At 35.4% G+C, this 17,599-nt stretch overlaps 1 protein-coding gene across 2 annotated transcripts in view; it reads right to left on the bottom strand.

Annotated features, from left to right (window-relative positions):
- Nucleotides 1-8,427: 8,427 nt before the first annotated feature.
- Nucleotides 8,428-17,599, bottom strand: part of NOL4 (nucleolar protein 4) — a 389,081-nt gene continuing 379,909 nt past the window's right edge. Inside the window, exon 10 of one of the 2 annotated variants that reach the window (XM_028837750.2) lies at nt 8,428-10,366. In XM_028837750.2, coding sequence (XP_028693583.1) covers nt 10,173-10,366 — 194 coding nt within the window. In that variant the 3' untranslated portion in view covers nt 8,428-10,172. 2 annotated transcript variants of the gene reach the window in all.

The raw sequence follows: 17,599 nt of genomic DNA, 5'->3' as shown, positions 1-17,599 counted from the left end.
CTAACTATTGTAAACCAGTAAGTGTCTGAGACAGGTGTCAATCAATTTAGAGGTTTCTTTTGCCAAGATTGAGGATACACCTGGGAAAAAAGAGATGCAAGTTACGGTAGGATCTGTGGCCTGTGCTCCAAAGAAGGTTTTGAGGACTTCAATATTTAAAGGGGAAAAAGCAGGCAGGAGGAGAAAGAGAAACAAACAGTTAATTATTCATCTATCACTAGCTCAGTAAATCTGCATTTTACGTATGATAAACTCAACATAGAGTAGAGGAAAAAGTCAAATATGCATGTGTCTCGGAGTGGGCTGAGGGATGATTTCTAGCCTTGTCTTTTCCCCATACCTGTGAAAATAAGGTGTGCATTTACACTGCCAGGATGAGGGAGGCTACCTCGGGCGATATGTGGCCTTCTGTCTTGCAGCTCTCTGTGTACGAACAAAACGAGGGCAGAGAGTTTTACATGGCTCCGTTTTGAAGCTGAACTTTTCCTTTTTGCTTGGTGAGTTTAGGGTCCCAAGATAGTGGTGTATGTGTGTGTGTGTATGTGTATACATATATATATATATATAATTATTTATTTATTTATTTATTTATTTATTTATTTTGAGACAGAGTCTTGCTCTGTCATCAGGCTGGAGGGCAGTGGTGCGATCTTGGCTGACTGCAACCTCTGCCTCCTGGGTCCAGGCGATTCTCCTGCCTCAACCTCCAGAGTAGCTGGGATTACAGGCATATGCCACCACGCCCAGCTAATATTTTTTTATTTTTAGTGCAAATGGGGTTTCACCACGTTGGCCAGGATGGTCTCAATCTCTTGACCTCATGATCCGCCAGCCTTCGTCTCCCAACGTGCTGGGATTACAGGCATGAGCCACCGCTCCTGGCCCTGAGATTTTATTTACCTTTCATGCTATTATGGACCAGGGCATCAGACTCTTACCTAGCACTCCTCTCTGGTAATGCAGAAAATGTAGTAAATCCTGCATTATCTCTACTTTTTCAGTTAAAACAGTGAAAAGAGGTAAGTTTTTATTGTCTTTGGTGGGAGCTCCTTATACAAATATGGAATGCATTGGGCGTGTGTTTGAAGAGTAACCAAATCATGGCCTCTATATATGGATGGCAAGAGCTAAAATCACATCTCCACCACTTACTAGTGTGCCACAATGGACAAGTGGTTAAGCTGTAGGTGCCTCAGTTATCTCATGGACAAAAATAATGAGAAAAAAACCCACATGGGATTTAAATGTGAAAGAAAATTTTAGTATTATAGTTTATATTTTTTTCAAATGTTCCTTTCTCCCATTGCTAAATGACCATGTCCAAAATAGTGAGCAGATTGAAAATTAGATCTGGTGCAAATTTTAAAATAAGCCTATGGCTTTGTTGTTTTTGGTGTACCTGGAGTCCCAATAGGGACCTCGTGTAAGCAACTTTTGGAGCATTTATGCATGTCCTCTGCTGCCTAGGAGTGCAAAGTAGGGCTCAAATGCATGTTCCTATCAAATACTGGAATAAGCTCATAAGTCTTTTGCCTTCATTTGGTTATACTGGCCAGTGGAGATAATTGTTCTTATTTTCTAAAATTAAACAATGTATCTGAGAGCTTCAAGTGGAAATGCAAAAAAGAAATAGCACTCTGGGAATCTATTTATTCAGTATGTACAGCAAAACCTTCTGCTTTTATATTTACTGCTTTTATATTTGAGAAAGAGCTTACTCTCATTTTACACATGGACAAACAGATCTAGTTCAGTGGCTGTTGGTATAGGGCCTGGTGCCAAAATACTCACTGGTGACTTACAGATCCTTCATAAACATAGATTTCTTTTCTATCTAATCTCCCACCTCTGACTCCAGAGAAGCATGGGGTTCTGCAAGTTAGAAGCATTTAATATATACTGGTTGAATGACTTTCTTAATGAATTTTTATTATGAAAAAGACAAAAAAAAAATCACAAACACAAAAACAACAAAAAACCTACAGGTGAAGGGGGAGAGAAAACCAAAAATTCCTAGGTTTAAAAATCTCCAACATTGTAAGTGTCAAAAAGTGAGTATCAGACATTAGTAGAAAAACATAGATAGCGTATGTTTGTGACATATAAAAGCAATAACTCTTAGAAATGCAATGTGAAACAATAAGGCCCAGATGGAGAAAAAACAGTACCTCCCTGTCTTCACAACAGGTCTCCCTAAGTAGAAAATTAATCAGGACTTGCCATTTTGTGTGTTCTCCGGCAAGAAAAGAAGGGCTAAAGAGTAAAGGTAGGAGGATGGTGGTACCCAGGGAAAATTTTCTACAAAAATAAACAGATCTCAGCTGGGACACCTCCCTTCCTGTCTCATCCTCTTTCTTTTCTCCTCTACTGTGACCCACCTCCCCACCACTCATCAACAACACAGGGGCCAGAATTCATGAGTTCAGCTTGTCTTATTGTATCTTCCTTCTGACAAGGAGGACAACAGGCAAAGCTACAGAGGGGGAAGGGTTAAAGGATTAGGAGAAATATATATTTGGGTCTTACTGCCTCTATCAAAAGCAAAGCTTCTAAGGGTCTACCCAGAGAAGGGGAATTTGGGAATCTGAAGGCTAATTCCCCTTCCGCAAATAAGATCCCACATAGTCCTGCCCAAGTGGAGTGAGTTCTGGACTAACAGCAAAATGGCAGAAGAATATCAGAGACTATAGCCCCAGACTCAGTGCCGGAAACACCTTCCATGCCTCTGCTCTCTGGGCATAGAACTCACATACCCAACACTTCAACTGCTAACCTGAAAAGGAAAGGTGTACATTTCAGACAGGGGGAAAAAGATGTCAAGGAGAGTTTAATCGTACCGCATTAGGACAAACAGTAAATTAAACAGAGCATGCCCCTTAAATATAAACAAAAGTTAAAGAAACAACATGACACGTTATAGGAAGAAAGGAAGACAGACAGGGGAGAAGAGTTCACAAAAATTCAAAAAAAAAGAAACTATACTTAAAGTATCTTCCAATAATACATTTTTTTCTTCAATAAATGCTGTGCTTGCTAAAATAAGCCACAAGAGCAGGGAAACACGTTTTCACCTCATTTGACAACCCTATATTATAATGATGTCACCTTATGGCAAATCTTTAATTGTAAGCATTCTTTCTCAAAGGGTTCCTAAAAACAGAGCAGTCTATTGTTGCACACATTTTCTATCCGCTACAGCAATGCAGGGTGGGTGCCTTATACACTATGCCAGCCCAAGACATAGTGGGGCCCCTCGGAAGACTGGAAGAAAAAAACTATCAGAGTTTCCTTAGTGGTGTAGGAGAAGGACTAGTTTGGCAATGAAGCTGCAACCTCATGATATGGTATTCACGTTGGCTTTTAGTTTAGTTTAGTTTGGTTTTACTAGTGAAATGACAGTTCCTCACGGGTAGTGTTTTCTTTGGAAGATGGGACAAGGTGAAACATTGCATCACTCACAGTGTACGCATCCCATGCAGACAGCAGAGTAGTGCTGGACCTTAGATCAGCAGGAATTCTACGGCGTGCCTCTGCCACTCCTAAAGCAATTATCCTCCTTTTGTTCATTAGTATTCAGCCTAGCTGCAGATACTGCCAACACCAAAGGTCAAATTCAAATTTCTATATATTATCTTAGAATTCAATCGGAAGTTGTACTCCTGACTGGTGCCTCCAATGTCATATTGGTACAGGATTTCTCACAGAAATTTTCCCCCGCCAGACTTAATTGGTGTATCCTTTCCAAAACCACTTATAGGCTAAGAACCTTCTCTCTCTCTCTCTCTCTCTATATATATATATACTTATGAGCAGACTTGGATTGGTTCGCTTTTCTTGAGCCCTCAGGTGGTCGCAGTAATACGTGGCATTTTCTGACTTTTTCTGGCTCCCACCATATAATGCTTATAGCAGAAAGACCCTTCCTTCCTTCCATGTGAGTATGCTGCTCATGCAATCATTTTTGTTTTTTGTTTTCCCTTTTGGGATTTTCACTTTGGGTGATGGAAGGAAGGTTCTATGATGCAGTGTTACTTCATCTTACTCCAGAAGTTTCTGCTCAGATCCATCATGCAATATTCTACAAAGGGACCAACCCACATTTGCCACTCCACTATTTAAAATATGTCTGTTCCTCTTCATCCTCTACAGGGCATATCTGGCCCCTTTATTCTTCTCCAGGAATCTCTTGTCTTCAAACTCTACCCTCCAGCAACACTAAACTTGAGTGACTGTGCACTTGTTATCCCTTGCCTCCTCTGTACCTCGCATTTTGTTGCTCCTGCAGTTGAAACATTCTTCGTTTGACACGTTTCTCTCTTCTCCTATTCTCTCAAAGGATGCTCAACATTTGGCCAGGTATTCTCTAATGATCCAGTCTTTATAATGAGCTACACCCTCCCTTCACCCTTCTGCCCCCAAGACCGGGTCTGTGCCCTCCCCTGACCTCTCTGGCACAGTCCTATCATTGCGTGTTGTATTCTTACACTTCATCCTTTTGTATTATACCAACTGTACTTCTGTCCCTCTTTTCCATTAGATATTGACTCTTTGAAGCAGGAATTGTAATTTTTCTGTATCAGAGCACAATGCTCAGCACCTAGTAGGGAAAGAATACACAATGATTAAATGAATGAAAATTAAAATGAGCTAAGAGGTTTGCTTACTCTATGGGTTTGGCTCAGAGCAGATCTCTGAGTCCTTCCACCAGCAAAGGAAATAAGAATAAATAATCTATTGTGGAATTTCTGGCCACTGTATTATCACCTTGATGGAGTGCCTTAAATAAGTAGAAGACATTTCTCATGGGCAGCCCTATCTAATCCACTCCCCAATAAACAGAGAATATTAGAAGTTAAAACTTTCAAGGGAAAAAACTGGTACCATTCCACACTTTTAGTAACAGCATTTGGTCTGTGTGGTCTATGCTTTACTGTATTTTTTCTCTCATAGTATTAAAAGCGGTCCTGAAAATTATCTTTAATTTTCTCTTATTTCAGCCAATAGCCTTGAATGGGGAAAAAAACATAGTAAATGAGATGAAATACAATTTTTAATGTGCAAATAAAAAGGGTTTTAGCAAAGAAATCAAGGGAGAGATTTAATTTTTAAACTCACTTGATCATCCTAAATTCAGTAGATATGTTGTTGCCAAACACTCTCTTTTAAAAGAAATGTCATCTAATTACATCTAACATTAAATATATCTTTTAATTGTTCAGAGTAAATAAAATGCCACTGGTAATTACCACAAGTTTTATGAATGTGGTTGGATTGCTTTCTGAATTTAATTAAGCTTTGGATTCTCATGTACTCTTCTCTCCTAATGAGTTGGAGCCTTCTCAAACATACTTCAGGAAATCTCTTGGGCAGAAACACCTTCTAAGAACCAATGTGGAGGAAAGGGTCCAGAGGTATTTCTGCTTTATTTCCCTTGAAAGTCTTAGTTGCACTTTTATCATATTTGTTTATTACATTTAATTTGAATGAGAGACATTCAAGAAAAATACCATTAAAATAATTACCAAAGATCACACCCTTTATACAAAAGAAGAATTATAGGTGCAGCAGCTAACAATTATTCGTAAATGTTTGTGCTGCTGACTTAAGATATTTTCTACAAGTGAATGGAAAAATGCAACTGGGTACAGAGTGGTTTTTAAAAGAAAAAACGAGAAATTAATTACAGAAGTAAGCAGAATAATAGCTCCCCAGAGACAGTCACATCCTGATTATAGAACCTGTGAATATGTTGTGTTACATGTCAGATTATGGAATTAAGTTTGCAGATGGATTAAGGTTGCTAATTAACAAACCTTAGTAAAAGGAGAGTATGCTGTATTATTCAGGTGAGCCCAGTATACTTATAAGGATCCTTAAATGTTTTTGAAGAGGAAGAAAAGGGCAGAGTTATAGAGAGGTTTGAATACATTATGTTCCTGGCTTTGAAGATGAGGGAAGAGGTCCCCAGTCAAGGAATATAAACAGCTTCCAGAAATTGGAGTAGGTAAGGAAATGGATTCTCCCCTAGAGCCTTCACAGAGGAGCAGAGGCCTGCCAACACATTGATTTTAGACCAGTGAAACACCTAACCTACGGTTGGTTATGTAATACATTTGTTGTTTGGGGTTTTGAAGCAACAGTAGAAAACTATTACAAGTACACTCCCATAATGTCACACTACACAATCACTAAAGTAATTTAAGAAGAATGCCTGATTTGGAAAATATGTATGGTATATAATTAGGTTATGATAAAAGACCACATATGGTAAAAAACAAACAGAAAAAAATATGTATATACATTTTAGATAAAATCGGAAAGATACGCTACAAAATGTTTCTCGTAATTCTCTATAGATGCTGACATTTAATTCTTCCTTTATTTTTATTTCTTATCTTTTTCTTGTACTTCCCAAGTTTCTTTTGTAATCAGAAAAAATTAAATGTTGAACATGACTGATGTTAAAACTGGAGACAGGTTACTTTATTAATAGCATTTTACGTCCTTACAGATTTTTTTTTTTTAAGAAAGAAGACAGCTAAAACTAATATAGTAAGTTTCTGTAGATTAGCTTGTGTTCAATTTACTTTACTGAATATCGGCATCCCAAACACACTTCAAAAGATATGATAACGTCTACCTACTTTATTTTTGAATTTTTTTCTATGAACTACATCTTAAAACATGGGCCACATGAAATTAGAAAATATTTTTGCCATAGAAAGTTTAATCTTTGAATGATATTTGTGTTCATGCTGTCAGGGTTAATGACAATAGCAGGATAGCACCTGTATAGTGTCTGGGGCAAAAATCTCAAGTGAATGAATTTTTCTATACGGGTTCAACTGGATAATCCCTTTTACTTTTCCTTACAGAATTCAATACTGGCCCCCATTGATAAAAAGTCACTGCCTTTCTCTTTCATGCTTTGTGTACTTGATTTTCATTAGTGGTGGGTTTTATGGTAGCTTTTAATATTTGTAAAGAACGTATCGCAAAGGAAATTACATCTTCTGTAGGAGAATAAAATTGTGTTTAGTCAAATAATTGGATAAGTCACGTGCATTTTTAAATAAATAAATATGATTAATCTGTACATACAAAACTTCTAAAATTCAGTGTAAAAGCTTGGTTCTAAGCGCAGAATTTAATTATTTAGTACCCGTGAAGGAGCAGATGACAGTGACCAACAGGGTGGGCTCTGACATCAGGTATGCCTGGGTTCAAAGGACGGCTTCAGCTTTCACTGTCTTTGTGCTTTTGATTACTCATTTCCTCTTTTGGAGATGACTTTGTAGAATGGAGAGTGACTACGCTCATCTCAGGTTATTATGAGAAGTAGAGGAAGCAAAATGCATTTCCTTGGTAAATAGTCCTTAAATGGTGGCTGATACTATATCTTGAAGCCCTTTTCACTGAGTATAGTTATTTGTACTACACAATTTAAGATTCAGTGACTTTGTGCTTGCATGTCTATGGTTATTTCAAGGCACTTTTTAAAAGTATGATAAAATAATACATATGTGGCAAGAAACTGGTGTTGTATGATAAGCTAACTGGCAGAAGTGACAGAGGCTTCCTTTTATCTCTGTGTTAATGATAGTTTCCTATTTTTTAATCACCTATTTTGAATGAGAGTATGAACCTTCACTCAGTTTCTCCAAAATGCTTTATAAAGAAATGTGATCTCTTTATTCTGCTGTGACAGAGGGTAAAAAAAGGACCAGGCTGTTTTTCAGGTACAAGTAAAGAAAAAAATGGACTTCATTTTGACCATTGTACTCTCCCAGGAATGATGAGAGTCCCAATATGCTCATTCTTTTGAACAAATGTGCGGAACACAGATTTTGGGTATTTTGACCTTGGTGAGTGAATGTGGGAGTCATAACTGAAGATGAAAATGAAATAGAAACAAGAGCACCTTTTTGGAATTTAGCTTCTTTACTCCCTTTGCTTCTTAACCATCAAGAATTTTTGACATATATGCTGAATTCAAGCCTGAGTGTCAATTTGCAAAATAGAAACCCTGTCCAAGCCTTTAAATACTATTATAGCAAAAGGAAAAGTATAAAATATGCACTTAAAACAAGCACGTGTTTCATCCAAGATGTTAAATCAGGAAGAACTAAAAAACAGGTTACTCCTGAAAAAAAAAGTAATAAAGTATACAAAAATATTCTCTAATCATATTTGAATAATCAGATGAAGCAGTCTTGGCTTCCTAATTTCCTTACCCATTCTTGGAATAAATCATTTACTAGAATGAATGTTGAGACCCTGGGGGATATTAGGATATTCTTGAGAAATAAATTTGAAGTGCCAATTTTGTGCTAAATGTAGGTAGAAAATAGCCTTTTAGATTTTAAAAGTAAATGGCTAAAAATTAAGCATTATATCCCTCAGAAAGTTTATAAGGTTTGACAATCATTGTTTTAACACAGAAATCTGTTTATTAAACCAAACAAAACAGAGAAAATTATACCAGCCCTCAATTTTTGAATTTTCATTTAAATAAGCAAACTCTAAATCCACATCTTAAAAGATGTTTGTGCAGCTATGTATTCCCAAAATACTCATATTTCAATAAGATTTTCACATTATATTCACCAACAGTATCACAAAAGTTTTTTTTGTTTGTTTTGTTTTGCTTTTTGTTTACGTAACTGTAAGGAACAGTAATTCTAGAAACACTAGAAGAAAAAAGCATAGCAATGTCCACAGTTACAAGAAAAAGTGCACATTACTCGGTCACAATCACAGTCATTACTTGAAAAACTATATGTAACAAGTAGATAAGAAATACCACTGATGCTTCAAACTCATGGTCAAAAACTGAATGACATAAATTTTACATGAAATAAGGCAAATTCAGGAATGCACAAAGAATTTGTAATCCAACCAAAGCTAAACAACAGAAAAAAGTTGTACAAGAAGCATGAACGAAAGTACTTCTCCCTAAATATTTTAAAAATAGGCTTGCCTCAGTGCACAAAGAAAACACCACTCATGTGTATCCCACACTATAAAATAAGAAACAAGGATAAAATATGGGGAATAGGAGGGCACAGTTCATTGTAAGTTGCAGCTGCATCCACTGAGAGTTCTTTACATTATTTTTAGCTAGAACTGAATATTATACAAATCATATCAGGAGATGTAATGATCTTTTTGGAAACTATTTCTGAGGGAAATGAAAAGAAAACTACACACAAGAGTGCAAATTTTCAGATTGTCACTTGCAACCTCTTAACATTCAGTCATCTACATCCAGTTGCTGCTAGAGGGATGCCTGGAGACAGCAGCGGCAATCAGGAACGAGCAGCTCTAAGAAACCAAGGTGTGATTTTTTTTCAATGATATGTCTTGTCTTAACATTAAAAAAATTCTGGGATGAAAACTGCTATGATAAAGTTGCAGTGTTGAGTGGGGTTTTTGAGAACAGCATGAGTGCAGAAATGCAGGCTTTTCTTGGAAGTAGTTCCTGATGTGATGATTGAAAGAACGTAGGCAAGGGTTTTTCCAGCATCAAGTGTTATTTTTGTAGAAAGAATTTGGAAAGAGGAGAAGGCAAGGGATGTGGAAAAGGTACTTACAGTAGTTTCTCAAAACAGTTTTCTTTTAGGACCTATGAAAAAGTTACCAAAGTAAAAATGACAAGTTTGAATGAAAAACAAGTTTTCTTTTTATAAAAATTACATATATTTTTTTAAAATACAAGATCCTTTTCATTGTTGTTATATCCTGTAGCAACAAGAAATTTGGCTTTTTTTTTTTTTTTTTTTGCCAGGTACTTCAGCTTTCAGTCCAATGAGTCAGTAGCAAATTCCACTAATATTTCAGCTGAATCTTGAACTACTGTTTTATACCACAAGCTTCTTCTGTTTTATCCTTGAATTAAGAACAGATAGCCTTTTATGCCCCTGATATTTATGCTGACACACTAAAACAAAAAGCAATAGGCTGGACATATTAAAGTATCTCAAGTACTTCAGAGGCCAGAGTTCCTTTGAAGCACCTTAACACATCACTTATGGATCAAGGACAATGTGGCATAATGGAAGTATTTCTCTTAAAAGACTGCAGTAAGACCAGAAGTATCTCTGTTGGGAAATCAAAATGTCATTAGTGGAAACTGCAAATTTAGACCTCAGTGAATATGGTGGTTGTCTGTCTCAGTTCTGTTGTAAAATGAGATTTTCCAGTTCATCTGCAGATCGCAATAAAAATGCAGCTGACTCTCGATATCCTGCAACAAGCTGTCTCACGGCATTGATTTCAGTTGGACTCAGCTGGGGTCTGGAGTTTGAGCTGCTGGAGGATCCTGAGCTAGTCGCCAATTGCCTCTTCATGCTGAGATCAGTGGGTCCTAGAAAGAAAATCATCACAAAATTAGACATAAATATTATTTGTTCTAGCATCTTGGATGTGAGCATTCAATAAATTATAGTTGAAGAATTCATGAATTCTTCCACGAGAAGCTAGTGATCTCTTTAATCAAATACATCTACTCTCAGAAAGATTAATGAGCAATGTAATGGTAACTGAGTGGCTTCTCTTTGGACTTCTCTCAGATGCCCGAATCAGCCTCTGGAAATCACCTCTTGCTGCGGAGAGATGGTGAAAACTTTCTTGGAACATGTGTCTTTTGAAAAATTCAATTTTAAATCTGTCTTCCATATGTTGTAGAAGCTTCTCATAGTAGCATAAAATGATGAGAATTACAAACATTTTTCATTTGTTACATTCATTAACAGATAGCTTAGACCCCATCAATTTGCAATTTAAAAAAAACTGTGATGTTAATGACTTTAGAGTACAAACTAGTCAACTTAGAAAAAAGGAAACTAAGGACTAAATGACTTCAGAAATATGTTTAGAGTTTAACAACATTTAAGTGGCACAATAAGGACTTGACTTAGGTATATTATTATTATTATTATTATTCCTTTCAGGCAGATGTTGTTTACCAGGCTGATTAGTATTAAAAGTGTTGACATATTACATTGGAATTTGTTTTAGAAGTGCAATAAGTAAGTGATTACTGCAAACAATACCACAGAGAACCTAGATATTTGGAATACTGACTTAAGTGTTTTTAATGCCGTCTCTGTATTTATTTGCACAAAACACATTCATGTGCCGAAACCTTCTTTTCCTACATATTTAAGCCATCTGGTGGGTATGCTTTTTGACAACATTTTGTAAATTTTTACTTAAAAATTATTTATAAAGGTATTTAAAATCTTTCATTCAGTCATTTGTGTTGGGAAGATACTTCTTTCAATTATTAAGTGTTCACTTTTATAGTTCTTAGCTGACATTATTTACTGTAATTATTAAAATTGCAGTATTAAATTTAAATCCTTGAATAAAACAGTACTAAGCACATAACTAAACATGTGCTCCAAAACTGTAATGATTCTATAACTTGAAAATGTTTTAACAGATTTTTCCAAACCATGTGTAAATTTTCAGATAATGGTATTCATTTCGTGAACTAAAACAAGAGATGTTATTTTATCCTTTTGGTTCTCCTTGAAGCATGATGGAGATAGGTCAAGATCCAACCCCCTCCACTCTCCACCTCCACAAAGGAGATGAGATGTCCCATGAGAGGGAAATAGCTTCACATGGAATTTAATTAGAGCAGAGATGAGACTAGCACACAAGAACTCTGACATCTGAGAGAAATGTATTTCCACTTCTGTAGTGGCCTTTCAAAGTTTTGATTTTTCTAGCAGGACTTAGCTTCCATTTGTTCTGCTATTTACAAAATCATGAGACTGACATGACAACCTGGAAGAGAGATGTGCAATGTCACATTTGCAAACAGAAGTTACTGAACCTGTATTGAGGAAAATCATTAACATCATTGAGTTTATTTGGAAAGTTCTGAGTGGATTAAAAAGGCATAACAGAAGTAGTGGTCTCCAGATGAACCCACTTTAAGTTTTTTCTTTATATTTAAGAGGCCCAGTACCAGGATAGATCTTTATAACAGATATTGAAAGGGTTTTCCTCTCAGCTGTGTAGTTATCTAGTATCTGGTTGGCTGACTATCATTATTTCATTACAAGGTGTAACATTTTGATGGTTTTTGCTGTCAATCCAAGTTGATTGACATCCTTAATTAGAAATGAGAAACAGTTGAGGCAAGGGCGCCAATTCTTTCTGAAGTGAGGGAGATTGATTTTATTCTACTCGGCAGTTTGTGAATTACACTCTACCACTGGCTCAATGTTCTAAGCTTCCAAACCAAGACCCAGCTTTCACTTTCCTTCAGACCTTTGTTAGCACAGGCATAGTCTAGAGAAAGCTCTGCCATTTAGAGGCTATTCACACCTCCAAGTTATTATTATTCTTTGTCTGGAAGACAGTTGACATCATTATCCTGGCTTCTTTCAGATCTGCAGGATCAGGATAGAGTGCATAAACCAAAACTATAAGTAGTCCTTTAGCTGAGTGTTTGTTATTCATGTCTTCACTACTATGGGGTTGGGTGAGGAATCAAGCTAAAATAAAAATATTTGCAAATAAACAAGATATTTCACTAGTGACCAAATAGCCCTCACTGATTTGTCACTACCATTCATTTCTTCCTCATTGAGTGAATCCCATACTTGACTGGTTTGGCTTAATCAACCCCAACAATATGATCTGATTAGAATGCATATCAATTACAAGTAAAAATTCAAATTTTATAAAGATGCTAAATTTAGTGAAGTCTAGGAAAGTATTCTTGGAGACCTGCTTAAATCTCACAAAAGGCTACTGAGAAGCATGGTTCTGGAAAAGCTGGACCAGTTAACAAGAAAATGACCAAGGATAATGACACAAAAGATACTTCAAGAGAAATGATTTTGATATCCAAGGTTAAAGGCAAACACCAAGGCAACTTGCTAGGTCCACATTTATATAAGTGCGCACATTTTTACCAAAGTGATGCAAACCTGCTTTATGATCATTCTGAAAAGATAAATAAGAGATAAAAGGTATTTCATGTTAACATACAATGCTGTTTGAAAAATTAAGCTCCACATATCAAAACCAATTCTTTATTCATTTTTTTGAGGTTTGAGGGATATTTAAGTTACAAATAAATTTCAGTTAAATGAAAATGTGTATTTTCATTTTACTTCTTCATTTTCTTTTTCATTTTCTTTTTCAAATTATGAGCTGAACATTTCTCCCCTATTTATGGTGCATTTTTGGTTGTTGTTTTAAATAGACTTGTTTTTGTGATCATATTTTAGTGTCATTTATCCTTAGGTAGTAGGGCCCCTTAGGACAAAGTTTTGTTTTTAGCAGTGTAAATTCTCTTTGAAAGACTATGGCATACATTTATATTTATCAAAAATTAGACTGAAGGTAAGAATGCAAGGCCCATAAATGCAGGCACCCTTTGTGTCTCATTTACCATATCATTCTATGGAGCTGTGTTGGTGCCTGGCACAAAGGAAGCCTCAATAATAATCAGTGACTAATCAATGTTTGTATAATCAATAAATGAGAAGTGCCAGATTTTTCTACAGCCAGTACTTAAGAAATAGGAAATAAGTGATGTTATTAATAACACTAGTTGTGGTTAAAACAAAACTAGTTAGACATAAAACACAATGGTTTAATGTGACTTACTGAAGTAAAGTAACCTCTAATATATGGAAATATTATTATTACCATAAAAGTCATCTAAAATTGTAAAAATGTAATTGCTTGATTACAGTGATTTCCACATGAATCATTGCTGATAGAGAAAAGTAAGTTATTGTCCATTTCCTAATTAATCATGTTTGTTTTGCCACTAAATATTACCACGGGTCCTGAGTTGAATATAAAATCATTCCTAGCTTTATACAACCTTCTTCTACATACCCTTCTTCAGCTAGGACCTCCAATCCCAAGTAATAGACTACGAAATGTCTGGATAACTGGCAATTAATTTAACAATTTTAAATAAGTGAAGAACATTTTAAATTCATTCTTTACTACAGGGGGTGGTGAAATTTTTAAACAAAGAACAAGGTAGTAAATATTTTAGTCATCTCAGGCCAAGAGGCAGAATTGCCGATATTAATAATATGTAGGTACTTACACAAAAAGAGAGAAACCAGATTTTTACAACATTCTCATGGACAAAATTCAAACTATAACAACAATTGAGTCTTTTTTAAAAAATAAGGTTTACTACGGAGGAGAGTAAAATTCTTTTTCTAGGAAGGGGCTTTTTTCTTAATTGAGCTTCACTGTTAATGTTCCCTTTCATCAAAATCAATTGCAAATGTTCATCTGTTAATGAAGATTTGTAGTGATATTTTATGTGTTTCATCTTTGAAAATGTCTTTTTGTGCAGATATGTATTTTCAAATACTTTTATCAGGTCACAACCATATTATTTTAATTGAGCATATTCATCACTTAAAAGTCATTATAGAATTCTATTAGATCCTTCTCCTGATAGTTACCTTTTATTAGGTCAATACATTGCAGATTAATTACTTCCAATTAAAGTTTAAACTGGAAGCTCCTCAACTGAACAGTGAAAAGGAATTTGAAATATGAGAATTTACTTTGCGTTTGCATCAATGTACTAAAATATTGCTGAGTCTGTGGTATGTGCTCAGAAAATATATTCACTGCAAATTTGCATGGGAATGGAGATTTTACTTCTTGTTTTAACTTCCTATAGGACAAGAAGTTTATAAGCAATTTGCTATTACTGTGATTCAAACAGTATTAGCCATCATCAAAATGACTTTACCACAGCATAAGCTTTGCATATAAGTACTGTTTTATCTTGTAATTTCAGATTGAATTCAACAAGAAACATTGCCAATTCTGCAGCAAAAACTAATTTCCAAAACCATTGAGTGTTTACTGATACTGTTTGAGGGCAGTTCTTACTCAGAAAAAATTTAACCTTAGCCCTGATCTGAAAAAAAAATTGTAATAAAATTTTACCAGGAAGCCATCAAACTGCTGTGTGGTAGGACAACTCAGTATATTCAGATTCTATTCTGACAAAATTTCACAGTAATGAACAGGGTTAACTGATGAGAACAAATGAAGTTTAAAGATGATACTACTGTTTTAACCATGAACGAAATACTGAAGTGTTTTCCACAATGCAACTGCTAATGGCTCTTTCAAGGAATAACCATATGCTTTATGTTTTAACAAACTTTGTAAGTATGTCCAAGTAACCCTCTTTGTGCTTCACACCTCTTAGAAAGTTCCACTTCAGATTGTATTGAATTACTTTTTTTGAAACTTTGAAAATATTCTCGCCTATAGGTGTTCCACACTCACTATTCATAGAGGCTGTTTGTCACTTCAAGCTTATCATTGACTCCTCCAGTAAGCAACAACAGGGTAGTATTAGTACCATCTCAAATCAAGAGGCAAGGAAAACTACTGGAAACTACAGTTACCTTGTTTGTTAGCTGACTATTTATATTACCAATATTTCAATTTCCTCAAACTTTCAAGCACTGTTCTTGCCATAATGCTAATAGTCTTGAGAAGGCTTATTTTTCTGGACACAATTCTTTAGCTGTTGCAGTAAAATGTGATTTAATAAACTTGCTATCAGTAAATGAAGTGATTTTCCCTGGTTGGCTAACAATTTTGCCACTTGAAAACTTTGTTTGTAGGCCATTTCATTTCTTATTTTTGTGATCAGATGTTTAATCAAGGTATTCATGATGATATTGTAGTACTTTTGCCAAAGAGAAAAAAATTCAACTATGAAACCTCAGGATCTTAGCTAAGTTAGCTAATATAGATAAAGTATCCATCCAGCACAACGCCTGGTTATAGTAGATATTCCATAAGTGGTAATTTCTTTCTCCAGATGACTGAATATTTATCAGTGGGCTAAAGATATCTAAAATATCACACTAAATATACATTGTTAGATTCAACATGCTAATGAGTTTCATTTATATTCACAAGTGTGATTACACTATAATTTGCCTTTCTGTTTTTGATGATAGAATTATAGTAGTATTATAAAATGAGCTGGAGTACTCTCTCTTCTTTTATCCCTTTTTCCTTTTAGAATTGTTTGTCTAAAGTGAAGACTACCTAGCCTTTGAAGCCTTGGTAAAAATTTGTAAAACCATCAGAGTCTGAAATTTTTTAATGGGCAGATTTTTATAATACTGATTCAATTTATATAATGGTTACAGGTTCATTTGGAATATCCATTTTTGAATTAATATTGGCCAATTATGCTTTTGTAAAACATGGTCTAATATCTCTAAACTTTCAAGTATAATCGCATAAAAATACTAATTTAATACTTTTTAATCTTTGTTTTTTAAAATTTCTATTATATTTCTTCTGTCTTTATTCATCTTGTCATATTTTTAAAAAATCCCTTTCAAGAATGTTGCTTTTGCCTTTGTTAGTCTTCCCTATTGCTGCTTTGATTTGTATTTAACCAATTTTTCACTTATTCTATTGTCTATGGGTTTTCTCTGTTTTAACTTCTCAGGTTAAATCATTAGTTCATTAACTTTCTATTTTTTCTAATGTGTATGCCAAAATGCTAAATTAGTTGTATTCCATAAATCCAGTTATGTAGCATTTTCATCTTTGATAATTATAAATATTTGTCCACACAATGCTATCTGCATGTTAATGATTCTTTGTTTTTTTCCATTTGCTTAGGTGGTCAACATATGTGAAAGAATATGTATTGTTAGATATCTGGGAGTCAGATTCTAGATATAGCTATTAGATTAAATTTTAATTATTTGTTTCAAATCCAAATGTTTTTCTTTTGTATCTTTTTTTGTTTGCTTTTTGTTTTTCTGAGAGACTTGTGTTAAAACTCCATGGCTATCATTATGACTTTCAATTTCCCCTTGCTATTTTGTTACTTTTTCATTTAATTTTGAGGCTTTGTTATTGCGGTACATGGTTGTATTAGTCCATTCTTACACTGCTATAAATATGTGAGGCCAGGCATGGTGGCTTATGCCTGTAATCCTAGCACTTTGGGAGGCCAAGGTGGATGGATTACTTGCGGTCAGGAGTACAAGATCAGCCTGGCCAACATGGTGAAACCTAGTCTCTACTAAAAATACAAAAATTAGCCTGGCATGGTGGTGGGCACCTGTAATCCCAGCTACTTTGGAGGCTGAGGCAGGAGAATGGCTTGAACCCTGGAGGCAGAGGTTGCAGTGGGCTGAGATCATGCCACTACACTCCAGCTTGGGGGACAGAGTGAGAATCCGTCTCAAAATAAATAAATAAATAAATAAAATGAAAATACATACCCAAGACTAGGTAATTTTAAAAAGGAAAGAGGTTTAACTGACTCACAGTTATGCATGGCTGGGGAGGCCTCAGGAAACTTATAATCATGGCAGAAGGAAAGCAGGCATATCTTACAAGGTGGCAGGCGAGAGAGCACATGTGAAGGTGGAACTGTCAAACACTTATAAAACTATCAGATCTTGTGAAAACTCACTACCATAAGAACAGCATAGGGGAAACAAACCCCATGATCCAATTGCCTCCCACCAGGTCCCTTCCAAAACATATGGGGATAATGGGAATTATAATTTGAAAGGAGATTTGGGTGGGGACACAG

The sequence above is a fragment of the Macaca mulatta genome, chromosome 18 (assembly GCF_049350105.2).
Source record: "Macaca mulatta isolate MMU2019108-1 chromosome 18, T2T-MMU8v2.0, whole genome shotgun sequence".
Taxonomy (NCBI): domain Eukaryota; kingdom Metazoa; phylum Chordata; class Mammalia; order Primates; family Cercopithecidae; genus Macaca; species Macaca mulatta.
The sequence above is the reverse complement of the archived record's forward strand: the minus strand, read 5'-3'. Positions and strand labels throughout refer to the sequence as shown.